Below are 26,458 nucleotides of genomic sequence, written 5' to 3' on the forward strand. Positions count from 1 at the left end.
ACTATCTGGGCAGAAGACAGACAATCCTTTCCAACAGTATTACATGTCACAGATAAGGGTGTCCTTTAAGATAATTAAACAAATCTAAATTTACATTTAAATCTGTTATCGTAATTCTAGATATCGTAATCTTTAAACAAAAGTATGGTACTATCATCTGACTTGATATAATAATTTACTATGCCATTACAACAGGTATGTTTCCAGATGTTATACATAATTTGTTGCTATATTTACAAAGCTGCAAGCCATATAAAAAATGACAAGTGTTTTCAAACATCAAATCAAAAAAATCAAAATGTTTATTTAGGTAAGGTACATACATAAAAGAGATTTTACAAAGAGTGATGGATTTATAGTTAGGGCTAGTACATACAATGCCTAAAGCCACTATTACGCAAAGCGTTTTGGGCATAAAATTTTCAGTTGCAGTATTCTTTAAATGTACTAAAAACAGTAAGGAAAGGGGGGTGGGAGGGAGCACATAAAAATCAGTCGTTGCTTGTCCACTGCCAACTTTTTTTTTAATGTTAGGGTGAGTTTTGTCATTTTATTTAGAGTATAGGATGTAAAAAGAGAACTTGGAAGCTGGTAATGCTACACAAAACATGAATATTAAATACAGTATATTAATTCTGAATCAAAGTATTTTTTTGCAGCTTCTGGGCCACATGCACATAGCTGGTTATTAAGTTGCATTATCTTGTAGAAAAGTAGCACATTACAAGTCGATCCAAACATCACTATAGTGAGCCCAAAAAATAGTGACAAGTCCCACACCAATTGATGCCAGCATCACTAACTAAAACTAATAATGATTATACCCAACACATTCACGTGTGTTGGGGATAACAAGTGCCAAATTAATGCAAATAAAGTACAGTAACGCAACAGTTAAATAAATGTTGTAGAGTTCAAAACAACGAAAGACTATTCGAGGATACAAAAGAAGTCAAATCAGCTCAAAATAACTTTTGCATTATCTACCATTATTAATGAATATAATCACAAATTGACCTAGAATGATTATACAAGAAAACCCAGGGGGGGAAGTTCACAATCAAGTGTGCAGTAATTACTGTAACTACATTATTTTCAAACAATATTAAGAGTACATTTATAGTAAATTGGTTTCATTTAAAAATAACCTTATAACTAACAAGGCCCCAACTCACCAGAATCTTATCAACAAATTACTTTTCACGCATAGGTAGCAACTTTGGGAGTCAAGATTAATACAGCTAGGCTTATCGAGGTCCCTTCCCCCCTCACCCCCCTTTCCTGGACAATAACGAAGTTGTTCGCACAGTCAATCAGTATTGGTAATAACCTGAATGATGGGCGGTCCACACATCATACACTGAAAATACATACAGTATTCTAATATATGGCTATATACCAATATTGAACATAAACTACTTGCTCATATAAAACTTACCAAGTAGAACTAAAATGAAAAAAAAATAAACATGTTCAGAGCCCCAGAAAATTTGACCAGACCACACACTAGAAGGTGAAGGGACGTTAATCTACTTGAGAATGGTCTAGAACGGACCAAAACGTCGTCGTCCCTTCACCTTCTAGTGTGTGGTCTGGTCAAACTACTTCAACCACAGTATTGTGACTCATCGCCCCCAGAAAATGAAATTTTGGCTCTAAATATAAAGAGAAAAGTCATTAACTTGAATTATCCAGACTAAACCTTCTTAACTGATATTCACTCAATCTATGAGGGGCATCACCTAATTATCTAATTAAACTACCTATATATCTTTGGTCCTTGGTAATAAAACCTAAGACAAAATTATAGAAAGCACATCATATTTTTTTAACACTCTTGCATCTATGAAATAACAGAGTGAATGTTACTTATAAAATAGAAAACATCTCTAATGTTTAATATATACTTAAAAACAAAAACAATTCTGAGGTCTAATAATGGCTACCAGCAAATTAAAATTGAAGAAAACTAGACTTCAAGTAGTTTATGAAAATAAATTGGCACATTTATTACTAATAAATTGGTCAACAAAGCTTGGTAAAATCAATACAAGGCTGTAGTTCGAAATCTTGTAAGTTTTGGCCCCATAAACCGAAGCTTTAAACCCACTACCGCTACTCGTCTATTTAAGAATGTAGGTACTGTACAAGCAACACGCGATTTAGGTTATCCTTTTCTTTCAAATGATGCATTATCAAAATTGTATCAAACTGCTACTTTTGCTTTTGTTTTAATTCTTCAATCAAAATTCATCACTAGTACACACAGTAGTGAGTATATACACCTTTACCACAGAGAGTAATGTCAAGATATTACGACTAGTAACTACTGGTAATTCTAACAAGTAACTTAATTTCTTTGTACATTATGACTAGAACTAATTAAATGATATGACTAGTGCATGTTACATATACTGTATATCACACATGGCAAAACTCGCACATATCGAGGCACACACTGTGGTTTCTAAAGAATCAATGGATGCAGCCCTGACTAGTAATGCTCTGAAGCAAAACTGGATTCAAGATATAAAGTCAAGATGAAAGCCTGAGCAAGAAGAGATTCAAATGTCTCGCCAATCGCAGAGTGTACGCAACAATGGCTAGCAGACCATTTCCTTCAAGGAGTGCCGGACCAACCGGGCTGTGGTGGGTATGTGGGCCTGCAGGCCGCTCCAAACAACAGCCTGGTGGACCAAACTCTCAAGTCAAGTCTGGCCCCGGGCCGGACTTGGGGAGTAGAACTCCCAGAACCCCATCAACCAGGTATCAACCAGACCCAGGAGCTACACATATTAACAGTATGGTCTTCAGGTACCTGAAGGTAAGGGCCAGTAGTGTCCAAGTGTACTGTAAGCAACAGTGAGGGACCAGAGGCCGACCCATCAAGTGAGAGAGAATGTGATATTTTGTGGAAGCAGTTAGGGAGTCAGAAGTTTGACCCACAGGCAACCAGGTGAAGGTTAGCCTGAACGAGGTAACAGTGACAATGACTTGCGAGACGTTGGTGAAAACGAGGGACCACAAGCGAGTTGGGTCCCATGAGCAACAGTCCAGGATACAATGTGTTATATTCATGTCCCTGGTTTATTTTTTTTAGAGATATATAGATAGATATATATATATAGAGAGAAAGATAGACAGAGAGAGGGAGAGATTTAGATATAGAAAAAGATTTAGATAGTGAGATAAATATATAGTGGGTGAGATATATATATATATACTGTATATACAGTATATGCATATTTGACTGTGGTTTGTGCAGAGGATGACCGGTTACTAATTATTAGGAGAAAACTACATTACACCTGGTAATGTTTGTTTGATTTGTTCACCAGGAGGAAATATTCGTTACTTCCTAAAAGTTGGCATGGTTGCACCATGCCGAGCAGACCCCTGACATTTTACCTGGCTTGAATTGCTGCTTATACTTGGCTGTAAATTAGAAACTGCCCACTTGCGCATTTACATACTGAGATTACAGTGTTTTGTGCAAGGAGACCCCCCTTTTATTAGACTCCAGACTCAAGCTGTGCCATATTAACATGAGCAGAGGTTTTGATAACCCAACTGGAACTGAAGTAGCAGATTTAATTTCTCAGACTCAAACTGAGGAGAGCCATCAAACCTTTTATCTAAGAGTTCTAGATAATCTTCAGATTAGTAATGTAATTGGCGCCAGAACAGAATCAGCTTAAAAAGAAAAAAGGATTATGCACATTGCAAAGATAATGGAATATTCTAGCAAAGGCTCTAGAAAAGTTCAGAAGAAATTGGGTATAGTGGTACGAACCTTCAGGATCCATGACACTTTTAAGGAGAAACTTCTACTAATGGAGCACCAGCAGTCATCATGATCGGACGTATTTCTGGTTGCTCCTCACCTCGGCGAGCTGCTAGCCTTAGAGAGTGAGGAAGCACACTTCCATCAGCACCTCGCCACATTTCGACGGGACCAAAGAGCCAAAGCTCAACCCCCCAAGCAAAACTAGGCGAGTTCATTGAGGGGAAGGTGCCAGCTGTGTTGCTTCATCTTCAAGTCACTAATGGTACAAGCCACCAAGTACAGTACCATGATCTTATACCAAAGTGTACAGGAACAGCCACAAAGGCAAAACACTACCACTTAGTTCAAGAGAGATTACTGGAACCAGAGCAACAGAGGAGGGGACCTTACACCCTTACACTCACTCACTCATTCTACCATCAGAATAGAACCGAGGCTGTAACAGCTGGGTAACTGGGCTGTCTCCATCTATCCCCTAAAGAAGTGGGGGAGGTGGAGCTAACAAGCTAGCCCTTGTTCAGTGAATTTTTTGTTGTTTACATACTTTGAGGGGAGTTCTTTAGGTGGTTTCAAGACTGCAGTTTCTATTTTGCCAACAGTGGTTTTTGTTTTGTTTTGCAACTTTCTGGGTGTCTTTCCTGGTGGGTAGCAGACATGAATAAATTCATAGAAACTTTACACTAAGTACCACCGCTTCCTGCTTCTCTGTGAGGTAGCCAAGTTCTGGTTCTTGTCCTCAGTAGGCCAACAGAACTCCGCAACTGATTGGACCTAGTAGTACAGCACACAAAGATCTTATGGCTTCAAGTCTCAAGTCAAGTCTTATGGCTTCAAGTCAAGAAAAGTCTCTTATGGCTTCGGAGAGCCATAAGAGACTTTTCCCCAGAAAAAAATTAACAATTCTTAATATTTAAAATATAGATATTTTGGTGTAACAAATGGCATACATGATGATGAAATAAAGATTATTCCCACGTGTGGAATTACAGTACTGTTCTGTACTCATAAAATTTTATGTATCAAAAATTTACTCATCAAATTTATATACAAAATAATTTGATGTAAAATAAAATATTAACACATCCTACATTTAATTTAAATCTCTCTATATAATATTAACATAATAGGTAAATCTCTCCAGTTCGGTATTATAATCGTCAACCTGTTCGTATGTGCAGAATTCGGGGCTGATCTGCCTCAAGACCAACCCTCCGTCGTCACTGGCAAACACCTGTCATGAAAGACAACTATCAACGACAGTTAAGGAGAAACTAGAGCATTATTCTGTTTTTAGGGATAGTATTTGTGAGACTTGGCTTGGTACAGTAAAAAATACAGAATTGGCTTTAAAATACATTGTATTTTTGTGTACTGTATACTGTAATTTGCACAATTGTGAAAACAGCCACTTGTATTATTAACAAATTAAACCAACAACTGAAAATTTAACAACATAAAAATCAAAGTGTCGTAGGTAAAAAAGAAAAGTAACACTCGATACAAATACATATATAAATTTATATTTATATAGAGAGAGAAGACACACACACACACAGTGGCTTCAGTTGCCCTAAATATGGGTATAAATATTTATCATGCTTTCCCCATTTAATTGTTCCTTTATTTTTTTTACCATGACCAGGCACTAAAAATTTATTTTTATTCATGACTGGGGGTTCCTTTCTCTGCCTGCTCTCTCTATGCCCTCTTACTTGATGGTCTTCTTAATTAATTTCAATCCCAAACTGTATATATTACAGCTTTATCCCATTTCCCACTCGCTGAGTAAGCATGAGCGCTGAGAAAGAGAGAAACTATATACCCCTAGAGTAAAAGAAAGTTACAGATATTATACAACTATCATTCGTCTACTTGTTAAATCATATACACAATATAGCATTGCAGATAATTAAGCACCAATACACTCCACCAATTATCCACAGCAGCACCCTCATCACTTCACAAGACCAGATGAATATGGCTTCCCCTTCAATTTTCATACACAAAACTCCCTCACAAATTGGTTTCCCTCAGTTTTGACCCTTCTTATATCCCACATATTGTTCACACTCAAACCCAACTTCTACACACTCAATATGTCCCCCCCCCCCCATCTTGTTGTACGAGTACTACTATTACAGTACTTCCTTTAAAAATCACTCGACATACTCCTCACCAGTCTACCATTATCCACTCATTCAACATGCCCAAACCACTTCAGAATGCTATACACAACGTTTCATTCCACATCTCTTAAGACATTTTTATTCTATATTCTCCTAACATCAGAGATGTAATTTTTGATTTTTAAGTTCACACCAACCACACCATCACTGCATATCCATACAGGGCTAATAAATACACTTCTTCAAGCCCTCACCTAACTGGATCTTTAACTTTTTAAAACAATAACCTTCAATACACCAGCCACTTTCTTTCTCTGATACCCATATTGCCCTTGCAATAAATGTCACTTTCCAATTTGTCCCCCCCTTAGTGGCTTGTTATTTTTCATGCTTTCTTCCACTTAGCCATTTGTTGGGTGTTCTCATTCCAGTACAAGCATGTGGAATACTACTTCACGACACAAATGCTAAACTAACATGAATTTTTTCACCGCTGTTTCAGGCACATGAAAAATATCTTTACCACTTTGAAGATATCCAAAAGGTTTGGGGGAACACTGCATACTAGGGAAGGAACAAAAGCATCAAATATACATAGAGAAAAGCAGATCAAAATGATATTACTTACAGCATACACAGAATGGTGAGAATTTATTTGAGTTGTGGCTATATGGAATGCATGCAAGCTGCCGCCCACCAGTCCCCCCGACTCCACTGTCAACACCGGGAAGATGTCACCTGCACTTAAGTCCCACACATGTAACCTGTAACGCAGCACCACATTACGATATACACAAGAGGGATGCAACACACTAGACAAGTGTAAAATACAATCAGAAATAAACAACTGTGAAATTTCTCATGTGTATGTATATTGTATACATACACATGTATATATATTGCAAGGTAATCTGATACAGTACTAAAAAATGTATTGTGCTCAACACAGATATTGATGGAACTGGTTTCAAAACCAAGATACTGTATATAGTTGATACCAGATATGACTAAATAATTTATTCTTAAATAAAAAATACAGTAATATTAATGTATACCGACAGCCGAAAACTACGGATATAACCTTGAAAGTGAATCCAAAACATAGAAAACACATGGACGAGCCGGTGACCACTGCATGGCAACAATAGGTGACGAGTCAGGTGAAGACTGCCATGAAGTGAGTGGTCGTTCGGTGTTTGTGCTGTGAAGTCGCACAACACCATCACCGCTCCCTACAAGCAGGTATCGAGCATCATGTGGACAAATGGCCAAACACATAGCTTCACATCCTGGTTCTGAAAAAGTATTATTAAAAGCATCATAAAACAATATACTACTAGCATAGAATGTATGACAATTTTTTTTATATTACAAAACAAAATAATAAAAATAGTAATCCTTATCAACACTTTCAATTTGTGAAACATTAGGCACATTAAAATATTGGCTAACTTCATTCATCATATAACTTGTAATATCTGAAGTACTGTATATGTATTCCATACATAAAGTAAAATGGCTCAACCGAACCTAACTCCACTAACAAAAATCACCAACCAATCAGAGGCTACCCTTGTCTTTTCACCATAATCGAGACTGAACAGTAATTCTCAAAATATTTACAAAATGAGGAAATATAATAATAATTAAATGCATACAGAGTATAAAAAAAATGGGCTGACTTTGATAAGCCAAATGAGGAAACCCACCCGTTAACAGAGTACAGTACAGTATATACAAATGAACAAAATGTACAAATAAGACAACCAGAGGTAAGAGTAATAAAGTATACAAAAAATTAAAATATGTACTAATTATACATAGCAGTTATTACTTTTCCTTCATGCAACATACACTTTAGATCAAATGAGTTCTCTTTTAAATTGAACAGGTGGAACAGACATTCTCAAAATTTATTATACTAATGCAGAATCGGTAAATATACATTCATTCTATCTCATTTTACACTTGAGACATATACTATACTGTGCTTTTAAATATTAAAAAAACAAAATTGTATACAATTCGCTTAGCACTGACCAATTTCTGGTACATACGACTTGGGGTTTGTACGGGAGGTGAAGCGAGAGCAGTGGGCCACAGCACCACTGCCAGTGGCAACATACAATTGATTCGGGTCATTTGGATCCAATTTCAAGCTGTGGCAGCTGATGCCCATAGCCAAAGCTGCCTCACTGGAAAATATAACAAATATGAAGCTTCACACAACACTCCTCACTCCTGTTGTATCTATCCAACAGTGCCACAACAGTATCAGGGTCTGTTCAACAAAATAATGATTATGATGGCTTCTGAAAAACAAAACAAAAATACATGGTCTATTAAAATATGTTTCATGGTGGGTTCTGCCCTAAATTATAATTGGTTTTGCAACAAAATTTTATATAGTGGGTTCCCTTTCGTTAAATACTCTTTATTGCACATTTCTTTAATTGAAGATTGATAATGCAATCAAAATGTCCCATTGTTCCTTTGAACAGCCTTCTCTACACCAGCCTTTAGTACTTTTGGCAATTCTTCAAAGCTAACTAATTTATCAAAAGAAGGTGCCAAGGCTGGAAGACTATTTAGCTCTGTCCATAGTGCATCCACTGATGAAGGTTCATAGAACCCTCTATGAATGTTCACCCCACATCTCTCTCGAGATTTTGACCGGGTTCGAGCCCTGGAATGAGGACTCATGGGCACTGATGCATAGCTTTTCACCCTTGTTCACCTAGTAATAATTGGGGACCTAATTGTAACCCAACTGGCAGGTTTTGATCCAGTTTAAAACAAGTATAATAAGACTTATGATGAACTATGCAAAGAGAAAGTTCTATGCCTTCTAGCAAGACTGAGAAGTCATCTGTTTCTCTACCTACCTTGAGTCCATTTATCAAAATTGATGGAACATTGTGCCAGATTAATACAGTAAAAAAAACTTGTAATAATCAAGTTCATAACAAAATTTACATTTTATTTGTAAATGTGTACATTTTTTTTATTTGTACATTTTATAAAACCTACACATAATAACATTCCTTACCCATAAAGAGTAGTGGCTACATTAATGGTTGCTGTACGGTTGAGGGCAATCCTTGCCCAGGGGGCAGCACCAAGGTGTGGCGATACTCCTGCCTTACTCTCTTCACTACTATGGTTGCTGTGTCTCTTGCCGAGCCCAAGATCGGCAACAGTGCTAGTAAGGGGGACCCGCACCACCACCCACCACGTCACCCTTCCATCACCTGTCAGCGTCACAACCTGACAAGGAAACAATTTATATTTGAACTGCCATCCTAACATACTAGTCAAGAAGCAAGCTCCATATTGTGCAAATAAAACTTGTTAATACCTAATTGTACAAAACTATTCAACTGTTAGGGCTGGACCGAACAAAGTGTAACTAAGCCGTGCCTAGCTAACACCTACATCTATAATTAAACACAGCCTGTATCACACAAAGACTAACCTGAAACATATATATCTTGTACACATAAACGAACTATGAAGAATTAATAATATAAATAAAAGAAAGCCATCTACATTTCTCTCTCTCTCAATACAGAAAGTATTATTGTTTTATATATACATAACAAAGACATCGTCAAATAGTTTTCTACAGAGAAAACTACAAAGTACATCTGTATCCCTTATGAATACTCCATGACTTCTTATCTCCCAACTGGCTGGACAATGGACAAAAGGCAAAAAATAAAAATACCCGTACAGCAAACAAAAACATCTGCGCGGTACAAACCTGAAAGGAGCCCTGAGTATCCATTTCCAGATCCTGTTGAGTCGTGACTGTCTGTATTGCTATAATACGATTCCCTTCTCCATCTCCTTCATGGCATGCTGGAAGAAGGTGAATCTGTGTATTTATGCTCATTTAATTTTTTTGTATCATTATTGACTTCAACAATAAAATAGTTTTTATTTTCCATATATGATTTAAATTTTTTTTAATAAGAACATATGAGATGGAAAACAAAAATGCTTTGTTAGTATTTAATTTTGTTTTTACTAGCATGAATTTAATAGCAGAACATGAAATAAACATAATCTAAAACTTAAAGGAAGATTTTATTCAAACACTTATCTGACCACTAGTGAATCTGAATGCTTAAACAACGTTTCTCTATATATATATTCATGAATTCTGTTAAAGTAATGTATGAAATACATAATGCATTCAGATGCAGGATTAAATGCACTGGAAATCTTTGTTTGAAATCCCATTCAAAGAAGCGAATTCTAATCCTAAAACAATCCAAAAATTGCAGCCCCCAGAAGATTTGTCTTAAGAGGCAGGGAATCATAAAACCATATATATAGTACAGTACTACCTTGACCTTGAGGTTACCTTGAGGTGCTTCCGGGGCTTAGCGTCCTCGCGGCCCGGTCGTCGACCAGGCCTCCTGGTTGCCGGACTGATCAACCAGGCTGTTGGACGCTGCTGCTCGCAGCCTGACGTATGAGTCACAGCCTGGTTGATCAGGTATCCTTTGGAGGTGTTTATCCAGTTCTCTCTTGAACACTGTGAGGGGTCGGCCAGTTATGCCCCTTATGTTTAGCGGAATTCGGTAGTGTAGCTATAATTCAAACCGAGAACAAAAATAACCTTTTTATTTTTCTACCTACCAGTAACATAAGAAGGAACTCGAACTCTCCAATTGACATCATCAATTTCAATTTGAAGTGTGTGCAACTGAAGTGGTTCCCGCAGATCCCACGCTGCCAAGGAACCATCCTCAAGTCCCGACAAGACGAGGGATGGGCGGGATGGACTAAATACGGCAGCAGTTGGAGGGGCACGACTACACAACAGATGCTGGGGCCGGGATGGTTCTTGCACCGACCACACACACACAAGCCCACTTTCACTCAATTCTCCACCACCATCATCGTTATCATCATCTTCCTGAAAATTTAAATATACACTAGAAGAAAATTTTTGACATACAATACACATGGTTAAATTTATGTGTGGTCTACTGGAATGGCAGAGGAAAAGGAAAAATTGCTTTCAAGTAGTATGATCACTGTAACAGGAATTAATATAAACCATTTGAAAAAGTGTATTCAATCAAATGCACTAGCACAAATAAAATGATGTTTGGTGTAAAATAGGTAACTCTGCATACAATGCCAATTTGGTAACTATAGAAAGTGTCTGGTAAACATGGGTCTGTTCGAAGCAAAGCCCACTAATTTTCTCATTTCATTTCCAGAATGTTGTTGTTTCGATTTTTAAAATGTCAACCCTGCTGAGCTAAATTTTACAGTGTAGAATATAATATGGCTTCAATTACTTTACTGTGTACAACACAATTGTGTCTCTACTTTGCTGTGTACATTTCAAATATGACTGTACCTAAAATACCTTCAAATACACAAAGTTAATTACATGCATGAAAAAAAAAGTCTGATTTCACAATATCGTTAATTCTCTGCAATGCAGTCTTACCAGAGAGCTATAACCATGGCCCGAGAGCAGGAGAGTTGATTCTGTTGCACAAAATTGCACAAAGGGTATTGACCGCTTATCTAAGAGAGACTTGACACTAGCACCCAGTGGTATCGGAGGGTGTGAAAAACCAAGACCCTCTGATGATGTGGTTACGGAGCTAGTGTTGTCCGAGTCAGCCAAATCCCACACTAACTCTTCCTCCAAGATTCCAAGCATTACCTGCAATAAGAGTTACCAACTTGAAGTCAGAGCCCAACTTGTCCAGCTGGGCTTTGACTCCCATTTAAATAACATAAATGAAGTACAAAAAAGTTGTAGGTAGACAACAGGAATAATAACTAACAAGTGCAGGAATAGATGTCGTGGTAGTTATACAAAAAAACAATTCATTTCCATGCGAAGCCGCACCAAAGTACGACAACGAAGAATAAGCCATCAACATCACCTAGGTTAAGTACTAATATATTGACTTCAATTAGTAAGACAATAATAATTCTAACAAACTTGCACATATCAAGAGATCAAGCACAATCCACAGCTATGACAATCAATTTATGCAGGATGTAATGTTTTAGTTAAATTAACATTGATTTATTTTACATGTTACTATCAACAGAAAAACAGAGCAGTGATACATTAATGTATCATAGCCCTGTTCATATCTATATTTTAGCAGGCAAACAACAAACTTAACAAAAGTGCGACAACTCACTGGCATACAATGCAAATCCATTGTATGGTTAAATAATGTTTCTTTACCCTTTCATTTAAAAAAACTGCATGTATGCACCCTTTCATTTAAAAACTGAGCTGCATGTAGCTAAAATTTTAGCTATAATAATTAGTCCAGCTGTGAGAAAAATGTGTGTGACTTAAATTAAGAAAGTTCTGCTGCATTAGGAAAGCAAACTAAAGATGACGGTGCAGATAAAGGGAAGATCGCTATAGCGAGAAAGTTTGCAGAAACATAACAGGTAAACAGAGTAAAATGCTAAAACAAATGCTAATATCAAATGATTAACTGACATATATAATGATTATCTACACTACATAATATGATTACCTATGCTCATCAGAATAATTACATATAAAAGAATAAAAACAATAGAACAGCAGCTTCCTACAAACAAATTAAATTTTAACGTCACACCAGCTAAGTGAGGTGTCTGGCAAAAAGCATACAGTATACATACAGTACATATAATTTTGACAATTTTACATCTTACTTGTGAGGACGAGATCAAAAAGGTAGTAAGTTTTGCGGTGTTGCTGCCCTTGCTTGGCAGATCAGAGTATTCCAAAGGATCCATGTCACCACCTACTCCGATGTAATCTTCTGGTCCTGGTAACTGACCACCTTCTCCGATGCTAATGTGTACAGGCTTCTGAGTCCACTTGCTGCGTGTGGTTATTTCTTCTGTTTGAACTTCTTCACATAATGCATCATCATTTGTTTGTACACTTATCTGAAAAATATATGATTCTGTAAATAGATCTATTTTAAATTTTACAATCTTGTAATAATCAACACACACATACCTTACCTTGAGATTACCTCGAGGTGCTTCCGGGGCTTAGCGTCCCCGAGGCCCGGTCGTCGACCAGGCCTCGACCACATTCACAAGGTAAATATTGACATGGAGACTCTTCCCCCTAGTAATTGATAAACAATCTCAATAACCACTGGTTTTTAATGGTCTTCTCATTTTCCCCTCTCACTTATCTCTTAGCTTAATTAATAGCTGAACATAACATTTTTTAGTGATGAAGCATTACCGAGTAAACAATCTTGCTTTTTCTGCACCCAATGACAACTTGAAAGTCAAAACTGCAAACAAAAAGAAAATGACCTAACTTTACCTCATCATATCATCAATTAGCACAAGAGACCAAATATTGTTTCTGCTGGTTGCAAATAATATTTAACTTCTAGCTGTGCTGGATTAAAACACCTTGGCTGATACTGTAGTTTATTAAGGAATATTACTCACTAAATGTTCTTTATATAATGTACATGTTATCAAAATTGAACCCTATAACCAATTTAAAACACTAAGTCTCAGTAAGAAGACTACTAATAGTCTTTACTAAGGCAGTAAAAATTACAGAAACCAATAAAGATCCTTCCTTCGGTGCTATTCACATACCTGATGTCTGTTAGACTGTCCAAAGCTTGAAATATACGCCTCATAGGATACTGGAGAGAGAGTGAGCAAATCCATGTGGACAATATCAAGTTCTATCATATTCAGTAGTGTGCGTCCTCGACTCATTATTTTTGACGAAAGCTGCAATAAAGAAATTTCAGGACAATGACAATACAATATTAACATATATAAGCAGACTAAAGTAATGACAAATTAATAAAACAATCTTAATAAGCAAATGACTAGTAAACTGCAGCCATAGACAAAATTAAATATATTTGCTACACTACTGTAACTAGAAAAAGTCAAACCAAAGTTATCAGCTTTAGAACGTTATGCTGGAAGCAATACAAAAATATCTATATGCCAAAATATAAGCAGTTGTAATTTGCAGTTTTACGAAATTAAACTTACATTTTGTAAATACATGGTGCTTCTACCTAAGGTATCCACAAATAAGGATATTTGTCACTAGAGATCAAGCTTTTCTATTGGCTACAAATGATACAGTCATAAGAGACAGGCACATTTTGCATAAATATCTAAAGGGGGGGGAGAGGCATTAAGTCTAATAATGCCTGCAATGTACTCATCTTCAACTTGAAAATGAACTGAAAATCAATAGATGCAATTATGATAAATGTAGGGTTCTATGCCTCGGAAAAAACAACAAGAGGCACCAGACCTTAGCCAAACAATAGTGAAATTCCAAAATCAAATCGTGTCAAATATCTGTTAGTTCCAATTAACAGATCTAAAACCAGGAAGACACTGCATCAAATGTTTCAATTAAAGGCCAAAAAAGATATTCTAATGCCGTTCTTCACCTTGTCCTTGCAAAACCTCATTTGGATTACGCAGTACAATGTTGGCCACTGTACTAAATATGTAGATTCTCTTGAAAGTAAAATGTGAATGATTACGAAGTTATTCTCAAAGTTAGGAACTTGCTATAACAAGAGACTATGAAAACTAAATTTAGATTTCCTTAAAGGCATTGAATGAGATAGGACATGAGTGAAATGTACAAATAGATGAAAGGGGAGATATAATAGGATTCTGGCTGAATAAATATATATTTAAAGAGAAATAGTTACCAAACAATATCAGAGGAGCAAACAACAGAAAATGTCCAGCAGATGAATAAATATACAACTCAAGCTGTATATATAATTATACAAAATGTCGTATAAATATAAATATATGAAATGTCAAGCAGAGGATGAAGTGGCAGGATATAAATTGAAGCTGCCACGCATGGGTCTAAAATCCTCCTACAAATTCACTATTATGTCCTTAATATTTGTTTAAAGCAAATAGGCATACTGATCATGTTCCCTTGAATCTTCACTCTACTCTACGTAAATCTGTCTTAATTGTAAGTTTGGAATCTTTTTCAAGGATGAATCTGAAATCAGCATAGAATAAAAAATGCTCAAATGAAGTAGCTATCAATCTAATAAAACCAACTAAAGAGAATGTAAACAGTGAGATAGCACAAAACAAACCTGTGCTGCCATCTGCTTCTTCTTAGCCTCGGCAAAGTTGACAAAAGTGCGAGATGTCTTTGGTCTCGGAATTGGTTTGGGCTTCTCTTCTGTCACATGTGGGTCTTCATGACATTCGGATATTGTGTCTATGGGATCAGAACATACAAGAATTATATCTAGAGATGGTGAGAGATGGAGTGAACATCGTACTTCACATGAATGTGACACATGAATGTCAGAAATGGAATCATCCGATTAACAGACTGTTTATTATTTAGCATTGTATTTCAGAAATGGACCAACTAAAAGAAAGCATGAAGCTTCGCTGTTCTTCTACAGGAAAAAAGACACATATTTAGGTACTAGAACAATAGTATAAATCTAAAGATACATAATTTTAAGAGAAATTAGTGGTGTAAAGAACAGCCTCATTGTATTCATAATTGAAATCTTGTTTTACTCTGGAACTTTATTTATAGGAGGGGAGGGGGAACACCTTAAATAAAATAGTTTCCAGGTTAATTTAACAGAGCATTCCCTATATTCTAACCCACATTACCTTTTTCATTACCTTTTTAGTAAGGTACACCTGCCCCTAACCGAGATAATATAATTATCAGGAAAATACACTTGGCCATTACAACTATATAGCACTTGGAAGGGATAAGGGGATAAGGATTTAGAATAAGATGAAAGAAAGAAATGGTGCCCAACCACTTGGACGGTCAGGAATAGAACACCAACTGGCAAGAAGCGAGACTGTCGCTGTACCGTCCATTCCAAGTCGTTGAGTCCTAACTGAGATAAATAACATTCATTGCTGCGATAGACCAGATATGCTGCAGGAATTAAACAGAAGACCTGAGAAATTCTTTTCACAAGACAAATTAAAAAAGGGGACAGATATAATGTACACATAATGAAACCTGAACATTTCGGACAAGGTGTACACTACTATCCTGGTGTATAATATTCAGTAGTTTTAAATTAGCTACTGAATGAATGTGTAGTTTTTGACGAGTTATGTACAGTACAGTAAAACACACAAGTATATATTAGCTAAGCAACCTAAATATATGATTAATTATAAATAGTTTACGTTATTTTGTACCAAGTTGTTTGATACTAGTTATGTAAGCAAAAACTTACAAATAGTTACACATTCAGTACACTATTTACAATTGTGTAGGTTGCTCATTTAATATGGAAAAATAATGAGGACGGCTGTACTTTATTATCTCTAAAGCACTGGACGTACCCATCAACATGGCCTTTTCAGTTGACACCGGTGACAACACTTCTGGATCTGGAACATCCATGCTTGGTATCCGTTGTAAACGCTTCTCAAAGTTGTTCTCTTCTTTTAATGCCTTTAGTACAGCAGCTATCTCGGGATCAACAATTCCCAATCCACTTTCTTCATCTTCAGAATCATCTTCTGAATTATCTTCAGAGTCATCTGCAGAGTCATCCGAGTCACCTTCCTGCGTCTCCTCCTCCAGCGGCTCCTCTTCATTTCCTGAACCGCTATCATCCTCAAAGTCTGATTCGTAATCCTAGCAAAATATCAAAATACATTAGGAGATTTATCTAAAGAAACAAGTACTGTAACGAAGTTAAAACTGGTTTTATAATGGCTAGAAGTCAAGAACAATGCTAAATGGATGAAAAGTACATATTTTTGTTAGAAAAGTCAAAAATTTCATGACATTTACATATAAAACTGTCCTAGATACATCATATTGTGATTTTATTTTGTGTGTATATGTGTGTGTGCAGACACACACACACTGTAAATACATAAACCACTTTATATAAACTACTTTGTCTAACCTCAAAATCCTCCTCATAGTCGTTTGTCTCTTCAACGTCATTTTCCTCAGCAGCCTCATCATTGAGAGGTGCAGCACCAGAAGCAGCTGGGGAATTTTGAAACGGAAAAGAGGCAGAATAATCTCCCTGTGTTTCACGGAGGGACAAACTTTCATCATCAAACATGTCGACTTCATTTTTCATCACCTCTTCCATTTCATCAACTTCTACCATTTTTGACGAGATTGACTCTTCGATGTCAACTTCATCTCCACTCAAGTCTCGTGGGGATGACAGAGATATTCCTAAAAAAAAAAAAAAAAAATAAGACAATAAGCAGAGAAACATAAATACTGGATATGGACAAAATCATATAATTTATTGCAAAATTATTAAAAGCTTGTCTGTTTGTATACCTAATATTTTCACTCACACAAGTATTTGTAACTAGAAGGATACAATTCTACTGGTTATGTGATAAAATTTATCTCATTTCCATGTCACGCCAAAGCTAAACTAACCATTCTCACCCGGCAACCTTACTTACTTACTAATCTTAGCCAAATATTATATGAAGCAGTAAAGTCAACAAGTTGAAACTATAAACTCTAGCCAACCCCTGCATTCCTCCTCACAGCAATTTCCTAGTCTACAACCAGCAAACAAATACCCAGTAATCTCCTTATCAAAATATACCGAAGGAAATTTAGATCAACATTCTATGATGGTAAGCATTAGAAAGGGGCATCCTTATCACAAATATAATAAGCCTATGTAGGTAAAAACATCACAAACAATGAACATAATGTAATTTACACTCCTCAGGGTCAAATAAACATTTTGCACATCTACTGAATGCATTATAAAGTCAATGGGAGCACGTGTATTTGCAGTTCAGAAAAACTTTGCACTTGGACATCATTTTAGATATCTAGAGAATAGACTTTGATATACCGGTAGGTAGGTAGGTGTGTAATTACAGGATGAGAACTACGTTCATGGTGTCCCATCTTCCCAGTACTCTTTGTTGTATAACGCTTTGAAACTACTGACAGTTTTGGCCTCCACCATCTTCTCATTTAGCTTGTTCCAACTGTCTTACCACTTTGTTTGCAAAAGAAAACTTTCTAATGATTTTTTGGCACCTCTGTTTCCTTAGATTGAAACCGTGTCCTCTTGTTCGTGATGTTGCTGGTTTCAGGAATTCCTCCTTGTCAATTTGGTCTATTCCTGTTAAAATTTTTGTATGTGATGATCATATCACCTCTTTTTCTTCTATCTTCTAGTGTAGGCATGTTTAATGTCTGTAGTCCCTCCTCGTAACTCTTGTTTTTCAGTTCAGGAAGCCATTTTATAGCATGCCGCTGCACCTTTTCCAGTTTCTTCATGTGCTTCTTGAGATTTGGGTACCATACAACTGCTGCATATTCCAGTTTTGGTCTCACAAATGTCATGAACAGTTTCTTTAATTATATGGATGTGAAATACTAAAGGCAAGTTTAAAGTTGGATAGCGACACATACGCCCCTCTCACAATGTTCTGTATGTGTTCCTCTGGCAACAGCTTACTGTCCAAAACCACCCCTAGGTCTCGTTCTCTAACAGTGTTCTGTAATTCCTTTCCACATAATTTGTAACTTGTGTGAGATCTATTTTCTCCAAATCCACATTCCATAACACAGAATTTATCCACATTGAATTACATTTGTAATTGTAATTTACAATAAACACAAGGTATAAGCAATAGAAAAGTTAATGAATGGTTTTACAACACATGACATTGTTTGTTACTAACCTGACTCCATTGTCTCGAGACTGTTTTGAGCATGTTCTACAATTTCTACCTCTGGTTTATTTGAATTTTGGGTGTCTGTCACCTGTCCTATACTCATACCCTCTACACCAGAATCTGAAAACATTGCATTATAAAATTAGTACAAGATATGACCTTGGTTGGCATGATGTTCATTCATTCACATAACATGCAAGAACACTATTTCCACTTCTAAATTTACCATACAAATTACCGAATTTACAATTTGTCTGACCAATAGAATCTGAATAAGGGGCAGAGCAAGACTAAAAGAAAATGGAGGCCTAGTTTTCCCCCTAGTCACCCTAGGGCACCATGTAGGGTAGTACTCACATGCACTGTACTGTACATGTGCACTACAGCATCATTACAGTATTTTTATGGGTGACATTGGTACTTACAGTATGTGTACATTCCCTCTCATACCCTTTGATTTACAGTACAGTATCACAAACATTCTTAATATATTAGCTGCGACAGTCAACAATTGTCACCGTATTTATATACTGTATTTCACAGTTCTGATGTTCAGCGTGTACTATTTTGATGCGCTGGGTTACATCTCACCTATGTGGGATCCAGGTTCTGGTCTACCTACACAACTTTGAACATTATTTGTTATTTACTCTAGCCACTTTTCAGTCACTTATGCAATGAATAATAATAGTAGAATGCTTGCTAGGTGCAAGGATGCAAGAAAACAATAAAACAAATTCTAAAATGCAAGAAGTATGGTTAAAACAGACGATGAGTCACAGTAACGTGGCAAAAGATATGATGACCAAACCACATCTGAAAATGGAGAAACGACGACATTTCAGTTTGTCCTGGACCATTATCAATGTCATTTCCACAGCGTGATAATGGTCCATTATCATGTCCACGAATTGATAGTGGTGCAGGACAGACCGAAATGTCGTCATTTCTCCATTTTCTGATGTGTGGTTTGGTCATCAAGTTTGGCTTAATGTGAGGCCAACCCGTAGAAATTATGAATAATCCACAGATCCATGCTCGACCCCATATAAATCACAAAACAATCCGTTTTTCAAACTTGCTATAGAAGTAAATGTTTGATGTTATCCGATACCATACAAACCAAGAAACTTCTTTACTGTACAAAACTCACCATGAGCATCTCCATCTTCATTATTTGTTGTACGGCTGCGCTCTTTTGCTGCAGACTTTTCCCTTGACCGCGAGCTCTTTACCCTGCTTCGTTCTTCTCTGTTATTTTCCTCTTTGTTAGGTCTTCTGTTATCTTTATCACTACGTGACTTGGCAGATGGGAGTCGTCCTGTCTTATCCTGATCCTTACTACTTCTGTCTTTACCAGATTCTTTCTGAGAATCTGATGGTTCTGCTGAAAGTACTGTAATGAATAACATGACAGCAACATTTTTTCTACTAATTAAACAAAATTTTACAAATTTTAATTCACTACATATACAATACTGTATACTCAAACTGTACTTCACAGATATTATGACATACAAGCCTGATTTATTTACAGCTAATAATAAGCTGGAGGGAATAAGAATGTAACAAAATTCTTTAAATGAGTGTGGAATGTAAATGAATAAGAATTACTGAAATAAGTTTAAGTTTTGGCATTGACTTTGTTGAAGCAAAATAAACATGTCAATGGTATTCTATTATTTTCAGTTACCAAAAAGCATTTAAATTATGTTTTAATTTACCTAAAACATTCAATACCAAATCAATTAATACCAAAATAGATTGTAAAATATTCTCTGTTTACTACAAACTGGTACAAGCAGACAACACACCTCTTTGACTTCTGGAGTTATTCGACCTCTCTTTTCCCCTTTCCTTCTCAGTCAAAGCCTTACTCTCCTGTTTATCTCCACGACCATTCACTGGCTTCTTTCCTCGGCTTTGACTAGAGGAGGAATCTTTGTCTCCTCTGGCACCCAGTTTAGTAGACGATCTCTCCACCTTGGAAACACTGCTATCTCTTCTGTCTCCTCTCTTTGGTTCCCTCTCTCCCTTGTTTTTATCATCTTTGCTGGAGCTTCTGTTCTCAGGCCATGGAAGAAATTTTGCAAAACAATTCTCCGAATAATACTAATTACTGTATGTTAAAACGATTCCTTCCTATAACTAATATTATTCAAAATACTAAATTTCTCATTTATCTTGAAATATATTATGGATTATATATTACAGTAGTGTACTGTATTGTTTGTCATTACAAATAATGGCTAGCAATTCACATCAAACATGCACATGAAGTAATTCTAGATCTTATGCACCTAGAAGTCCCACCCTAGTGAAAAATACTCTACTTCTGGCAAGAGTAGTCTTAACAATATACTACAGTATTTACATAAATGTAAGCAGCATCAATTGTTAAACAAGCTGGTCTGAGTGTTTCAAAACTATATACAGTAGAACAAGACAAAAAAATCAGCTGAAAATCAGACACCCAATCCACTAATCTTAAAATAGAGAAAGAGGTGAAGTTTGTCTGTCATGGACAAGTCTATTATGGCTAATCATCAATGGCCAATCATTATCATTACACAACTTGATAATGGTTCAGGATAGACCAAACATTGTCACTTCCTTTATTTTCAGATTTGTAGGACGAGTGTCTATATAGAACTCGGCTCTCACCTATTCTTGCTGTCGCCACCGGTTGTCTTTATGTTACTAGGAGTAGGCTTCACTGGTCGTGATTTGGAGGTGGAGGAAGATGAAGAGGCAGCTGGCTTTGTTCTGGATGATGTGGATGGAGTTTTGGACGTGGACGGAGTTTTGGACGTGGACGGTGTTTTGGACGTGGACGGTGTTTTGGACGTAGACGGTGTTTTGGACGTAGACGGTGTTTTGGATGTGGACGGTGTTCTGGATGATGTTTTAGAAGTTGGGGCGCCCTTAGATGTAGAAGATGAAGTTTTGGATGATGATGTAGGTGCTTTAGATGCAGGTGGTTTGGATGCACCTTTGATGGTTGATGGTGTCTTAGATGATGCTTTTGGTGTTGATGATGATGTCTTGGATGATGTTTTCGGTGCTGATGCAGTTTTGGATGATGATGGTGCCTTTGGTGCAGATGAACCTTTAGCCGAGGGTGCAGGGGCTTTGGATGAAGTTGCTTTGCCTGTCGGTGCCTTGGTTTTAGTCTTGTCTGAACTACCAGATGGCTTTGGATCTTTTTCCCTCATTTTACCACTGCTTGGTCAAAACTGAAACACAGCCAAAGACAATAATTATAGGAGTAGAACGTTTTAATATTTGTATTAATTTAATACAGAATATAATAAAACATTTATTGCATAGAGAGTACCAGCCATGAAATATTAGGTCCACCTACTGCAGTGCTAAGAATTGACTGACACACCAAGTATTGTACTGGCGTATGGGCAACCAATCCAAACTCCAGCTAAGGGTTCGTTTTACGAATTACGTGTTACTTTGTAATTTATTCAGAATATATATTGATCATGATTGTTAGCGAGTTTCAGTTCCCATCTGTCTGGTTCTTCTAAAACACTGATTAGGCAAGAAAACCTGAGCTCACTCTGGTCAAAATACCAAGAGATTACATAAAAACTGTACTGATATACACTCTTTGTGACGAAATCGACGACATCCTACCCAACCCCAATTCATTTAGGTGTGGTGACAATAACGCCATCTGTTGAGGGTGTGGTGACAATGTCAACGCCATCTATTGAGTGCGCCCAACCACATTTTCTGTTTCCCGGTGGAAGGCTGTCATCGTATTTGATCCCTATGTAGTTTCTGTCTTGCTAATGACATTTTTGTCTGCAGACGTGATGTGGAGAGCACCTTGGTCAACAGGAGGCAGTTCAGCCAGGGCAGTCCTGAACTCAAGACATGTTCCAGTGGGAACAAGTGGCCACGTCAGTATAGACAATGATTTGTCTGTAATACTTACGAAGTATTAGTGATTGAACCGACATACCCAGGATGACCTAATTGAGTTATGAGACAGAAGCATTGTCAGTCTGATAAGGCTTGTTGTAAGCCTGTGTGGACCTCCGCCAGCGTGTTGCTGGGGGGACCTCCGCCAGTGCGTTGCTGGGGGGACCTCCGCCAGTGCGTTGCTGGGGGGGGGGGGACCTCTGCCAGTGCGTTGCTGGGGAGACTTCCGTCAGTGCGTTGCTGGGGGGGGGGGGGGGGGACTTCTGCCAGCGCGTTGCTGGGGGGGGGGGGACCTCCGCCAGTGCATTGCTGGGGGAGTGGGACCTCTCCGAGCGCGTTGCTGGGGAAGTAGAAGTGGTGTTCTAGACACTGATGATACTGTGTAGGACTAAGCTATGCTGTACTGAGTAGGGTGAACTCACCAGTGTGAGGGGCCATAGAAGACAATATTCAAGGAAGGAACATAGAGTAGGGTACAATAAAAGTTAGACGTGGACTCGCCAGGAATGAAGACTGGTTTATAAGACATTTAGTGTGTCCTGTGCGAAAGTGACACCTGTAGTGATGTTATGTACGTGTGTGTGTGTGTGTATTTATATATTATTAACTTTATTTTAAAATTTCATTACACAAAAAGGGTTACAACATTGGTTACATGCAAGGTACAAGACTACTTGTCACAAGTTGTATAGCTCCTCAGATGGCGGGCAGGAACCATGGATGCAGTGAGCATTTCCTCTCTGGATCGCCACACTTGGGCACTGAAAGAGAAAACTGGTGGCTCTAGGGTCTCTAGTTGTTTCAATTAGCTTGGACCCCAGCTCCTTCAAAAAACTTGCAACACTTTTACCCCAGGCACCAAGTGTCTCTGAGACAATGGAGACAAAATTATTGTGGTGATCAAGGTCTCCGTATTTACGTGACTTGGGTGCTTCCCGGTGATTGGCAGCACCTCCTGCCTGTGCAGCACTGAAGTTAACATAGGTGTTGGCTAAGGTTGAAACGCAAGTGTAGTCCCACACCCACTGTCTACCATTCTTCCAGGGGTTCACCGTGATCCCGTCTGGGCAACTGACAGGCTTATCAGGGTTGCGGGGCATTAGGTAACGGGGCTCTCTCTCTGCTGGACAACTGGCCGTGGTAAGACTTCTCTTGATAATGTTGTTAACCTCGCCGTGGTAAGACTTCTCTTGATAATGTTGTTAACCTCGCCATGGTAAGACTTCTCTTGATAATGTCATTAACCTCGCCATGCTAAGACTTCTCTTGATAATGTCGTTAACCTTGCCATGGTTAGGGAGGCCTCGTAGCCTGGTGGATAGCGCGCAGGATTCGTAATTCTGTGGCGCGGGTTCGATTCCCGCACGAGGCAGAAACAAATGGGCAAAGTTTCTTTCACCCTGAATGCCCCTGTTACCTAGCAGTAAATAGGTACCTGGGAGTTAGTCAGCTGTCACGGGCTGCTTCCTGGGGGTGGAGGCCTGGTCGAGGACCGGGCCGCGGGGTCACTAAAGCCCCGAAATCATCTCAAGATAACCTCAAGAAGATGGTAAGACTTCTCTTGATAATGTCGTTAACCTCGCCATGGTAAGACTTCTCTTGATAATGTCGTTAACCTCGCCATGGTAAGACTTCTCTTGATAATGTTGTTAACCTCGCTGTGTCTTGCATGCCATCCTCCTGTCCTTTGGCAGAGAAGGCCATGCCGTCCGTATCTGTCGGCCACTGCCTCGCCGTAAATACACCTGTATTCGGTGTGGATTGGGGCAGCGAGGCGGAGAGCCACAGCAATTTGGAGGGCCTGCGGTGTGAGACGGGTGCCGGTTGCTGACATTGAGGTTGCTAATAGGAAGTCCCCTGCATGGGGAGCTGCTACAGCTTTAAGTCGGGCAGTATCATGTGGTGTAATATATTATAAAGAAGTACAATTGGTTCGTTTTTTGTTGTTTACCCCCTTTCAGCTAACCATTGATTATTACTGTCAGTTCTTGATACCTTATCGTATGACTCTGGGTAGGATCTAGTAAGAAGAGGCATTAAGGCCACATATACAGTGTTTGAAGTAAAGAACCCGGTTACTGGCTACGTGTTTAGACACTTTAATTTTTACCCCAATTGTTTCACATATTTTAATTCCTCTAAATCTAAAAAGTTGACCTATTCATCCTCAGGACATTCCACACGAAAATCTCCCAATTTCGTACAGGATTCCAACGTAGGTCCATCACACACTAGTCCATACAGCTCACAAGACCAGGTCCCTTCTCTCTCTCCATTACCCAAGCTTGCCCTCACCGTATTTTACTGCAAGTGAGCGTCATGGACGAGTGGTAGCGGAGGGAACATGGAGGAGAGGCCGTCGCTGGCGTCAGCTGTGTCGTCTGTAACCAAAACAAACTGTGGAATCTCCCAGCGTGCCCCGCGGCCCTCTCGCCTGAGCACCGTCTTGCGCACCCTCTACCACCTTTAGATATGTATGTATTTATTTATATATATATTTTTAATTATGCTGTAGCTTAAAAACAAGGTAACTGAGTGATAATTGCTTTTTAAGTTGGACTATATCATATTTAAAACTAATACAAGGAGTGAGAACTACTCCACTCCCCCCTTTCTCCCAGCCCCAATTGCTGGTTAACAAGTTTATAATAATTGTTCAGTTCATATTTTTGTTTATATATATATACAAGAGTTCTGATATGTGTTTGGCTCATATCTAATTATATGTGTGTGTGTGTAAAGTTGTGTCATAAAGTTTTCCATTAACAGGGAGGGTTTGTAGATGGATTAATCATCATTAGGTAATTTTGAGTGTTGCATGTGAGAACGGCCTTGCTTACTAGGAGTCAACCTTGTCACTGGACGAACTTATATCTTGACTGCTACTTCGCCCAGCTGGCCTGGAGGTCGTCTGAAACGTGTCGTGTTTTGACCATTGTGTTCTCGATATTACCATTGTTCTTTAACAGCCCTGATTGTTACGACGCCCTACCTAGGGTCACAGGTAAGTTGATAACTGTTCTCCGTTTTCTGAATAGATCTAGACAGAGTCGAGAGATGGCAGCCGGGGACGGACGTGATGTCTGGTGGTTCATGGAGGTTGAAATTGAAATTGAAATAAGTTTATTGAGGTAAAATACACACAAAGGGATGAGGTAGCTCAAGCTATTCTCACCCCGTTGAATACATCGTGTTAATACATACATAGATACACATCACAAGCAATAAACGTATCGCCGAACATTTTGAGAGATAAACATATACATTTCCTCTTCATGGAGGTGTGTTAACGAGGCTGCAGCGCCTATAGGGAGGAGAAGGGCGTTCGGGATTCTGACATTAAACTACGAATTTTTATTGCACGTCTATTGGTCATTCGATAAGATTAGCAGGCTTCTAGATGTTACCACTGCTAGGCTTAGGCTCGGCTACAAGTACCTCTGAGAGTTTGTAACATCTGCTGATGTATATCTGACTAAATGTAAACTCTGTCAGCAGAACTATTCGCATACTTTGCGTCATTATATAATGGAATGTGAAAAAATCGCGGAATTCAGAGATAACACCGTCAATGGAGTCCAAGAAATGTGTAAGTACTTCATTCATAATGATGTGCTGCGCAGAATCTTAGCGAAGTATCCAAAATTTGCTTACTGTAGGTGATGCATGCACATGACTGTAAAGCTGCCGCCCAGTTGGGTGGGTGTGGAGCAAGACTAGTAACTGTGTGACTCACCATAGATGTAAAGTGCCTTGTATAGTGACTGTTGTGAGCCTCTTGTTGATCACTTGTGACACAAAAGATTATTGTGTGTATATTTGTGATGGTGATTGTATATGTATATATGTTTACATGTATGTATGAATGTGTACGAGCATATATAACATTAAT

General features: G+C 38.1%; 1 protein-coding gene across 4 annotated transcripts in view; it reads right to left on the minus strand.

The window, feature by feature from the left end:
- LOC123766119 (cytoplasmic dynein 2 intermediate chain 1) overlaps positions 1-25,010 on the minus strand; it is a 26,283-nt gene extending 1,273 nt beyond the window's left edge. The window contains exons 1-18 of one of the 4 annotated variants that reach the window (XM_045754988.2): positions 24,862-25,010; positions 21,292-21,863; positions 20,442-20,689; positions 19,781-20,011; positions 18,634-18,747; positions 16,860-17,143; positions 16,285-16,582; positions 15,045-15,172; positions 13,537-13,677; positions 12,616-12,855; positions 11,387-11,608; positions 10,561-10,840; positions 9,677-9,774; positions 8,963-9,180; positions 7,954-8,108; positions 6,995-7,208; positions 6,542-6,677; positions 1-5,018 (exon numbers count right to left, since the gene is read on the minus strand). The exon at positions 1-5,018 is cut by the window's left edge and continues 1,273 nt beyond it. In XM_045754988.2, coding sequence (XP_045610944.2) covers positions 4,893-5,018; positions 6,542-6,677; positions 6,995-7,208; positions 7,954-8,108; positions 8,963-9,180; positions 9,677-9,774; positions 10,561-10,840; positions 11,387-11,608; positions 12,616-12,855; positions 13,537-13,677; positions 15,045-15,172; positions 16,285-16,582; positions 16,860-17,143; positions 18,634-18,747; positions 19,781-20,011; positions 20,442-20,689; positions 21,292-21,842 — 3,684 coding nt within the window. In that variant the 5' untranslated portion in view covers positions 21,843-21,863; positions 24,862-25,010 and the 3' untranslated portion in view covers positions 1-4,892. Of the gene's footprint in view, positions 5,019-6,541; positions 6,678-6,994; positions 7,209-7,953; positions 8,109-8,962; positions 9,181-9,676; positions 9,775-10,560; positions 10,841-11,386; positions 11,609-12,615; positions 12,856-13,536; positions 13,678-15,044; positions 15,173-16,284; positions 16,583-16,859; positions 17,144-18,633; positions 18,748-19,780; positions 20,024-20,441; positions 20,690-21,291; positions 21,864-24,770 lie in introns of all 4 variants that reach the window. The other 3 variants (XM_045754987.2, XM_045754985.2, XM_045754986.2) reach the window with 3 other exon arrangements.
- Between the last annotated feature and the right edge of the window lie 1,448 nt (positions 25,011-26,458).

The sequence above is a fragment of the Procambarus clarkii genome, chromosome 9 (genome assembly GCF_040958095.1).
Source record: "Procambarus clarkii isolate CNS0578487 chromosome 9, FALCON_Pclarkii_2.0, whole genome shotgun sequence".
NCBI classification, from domain to species: Eukaryota; Metazoa; Arthropoda; class Malacostraca; order Decapoda; family Cambaridae; genus Procambarus; species Procambarus clarkii.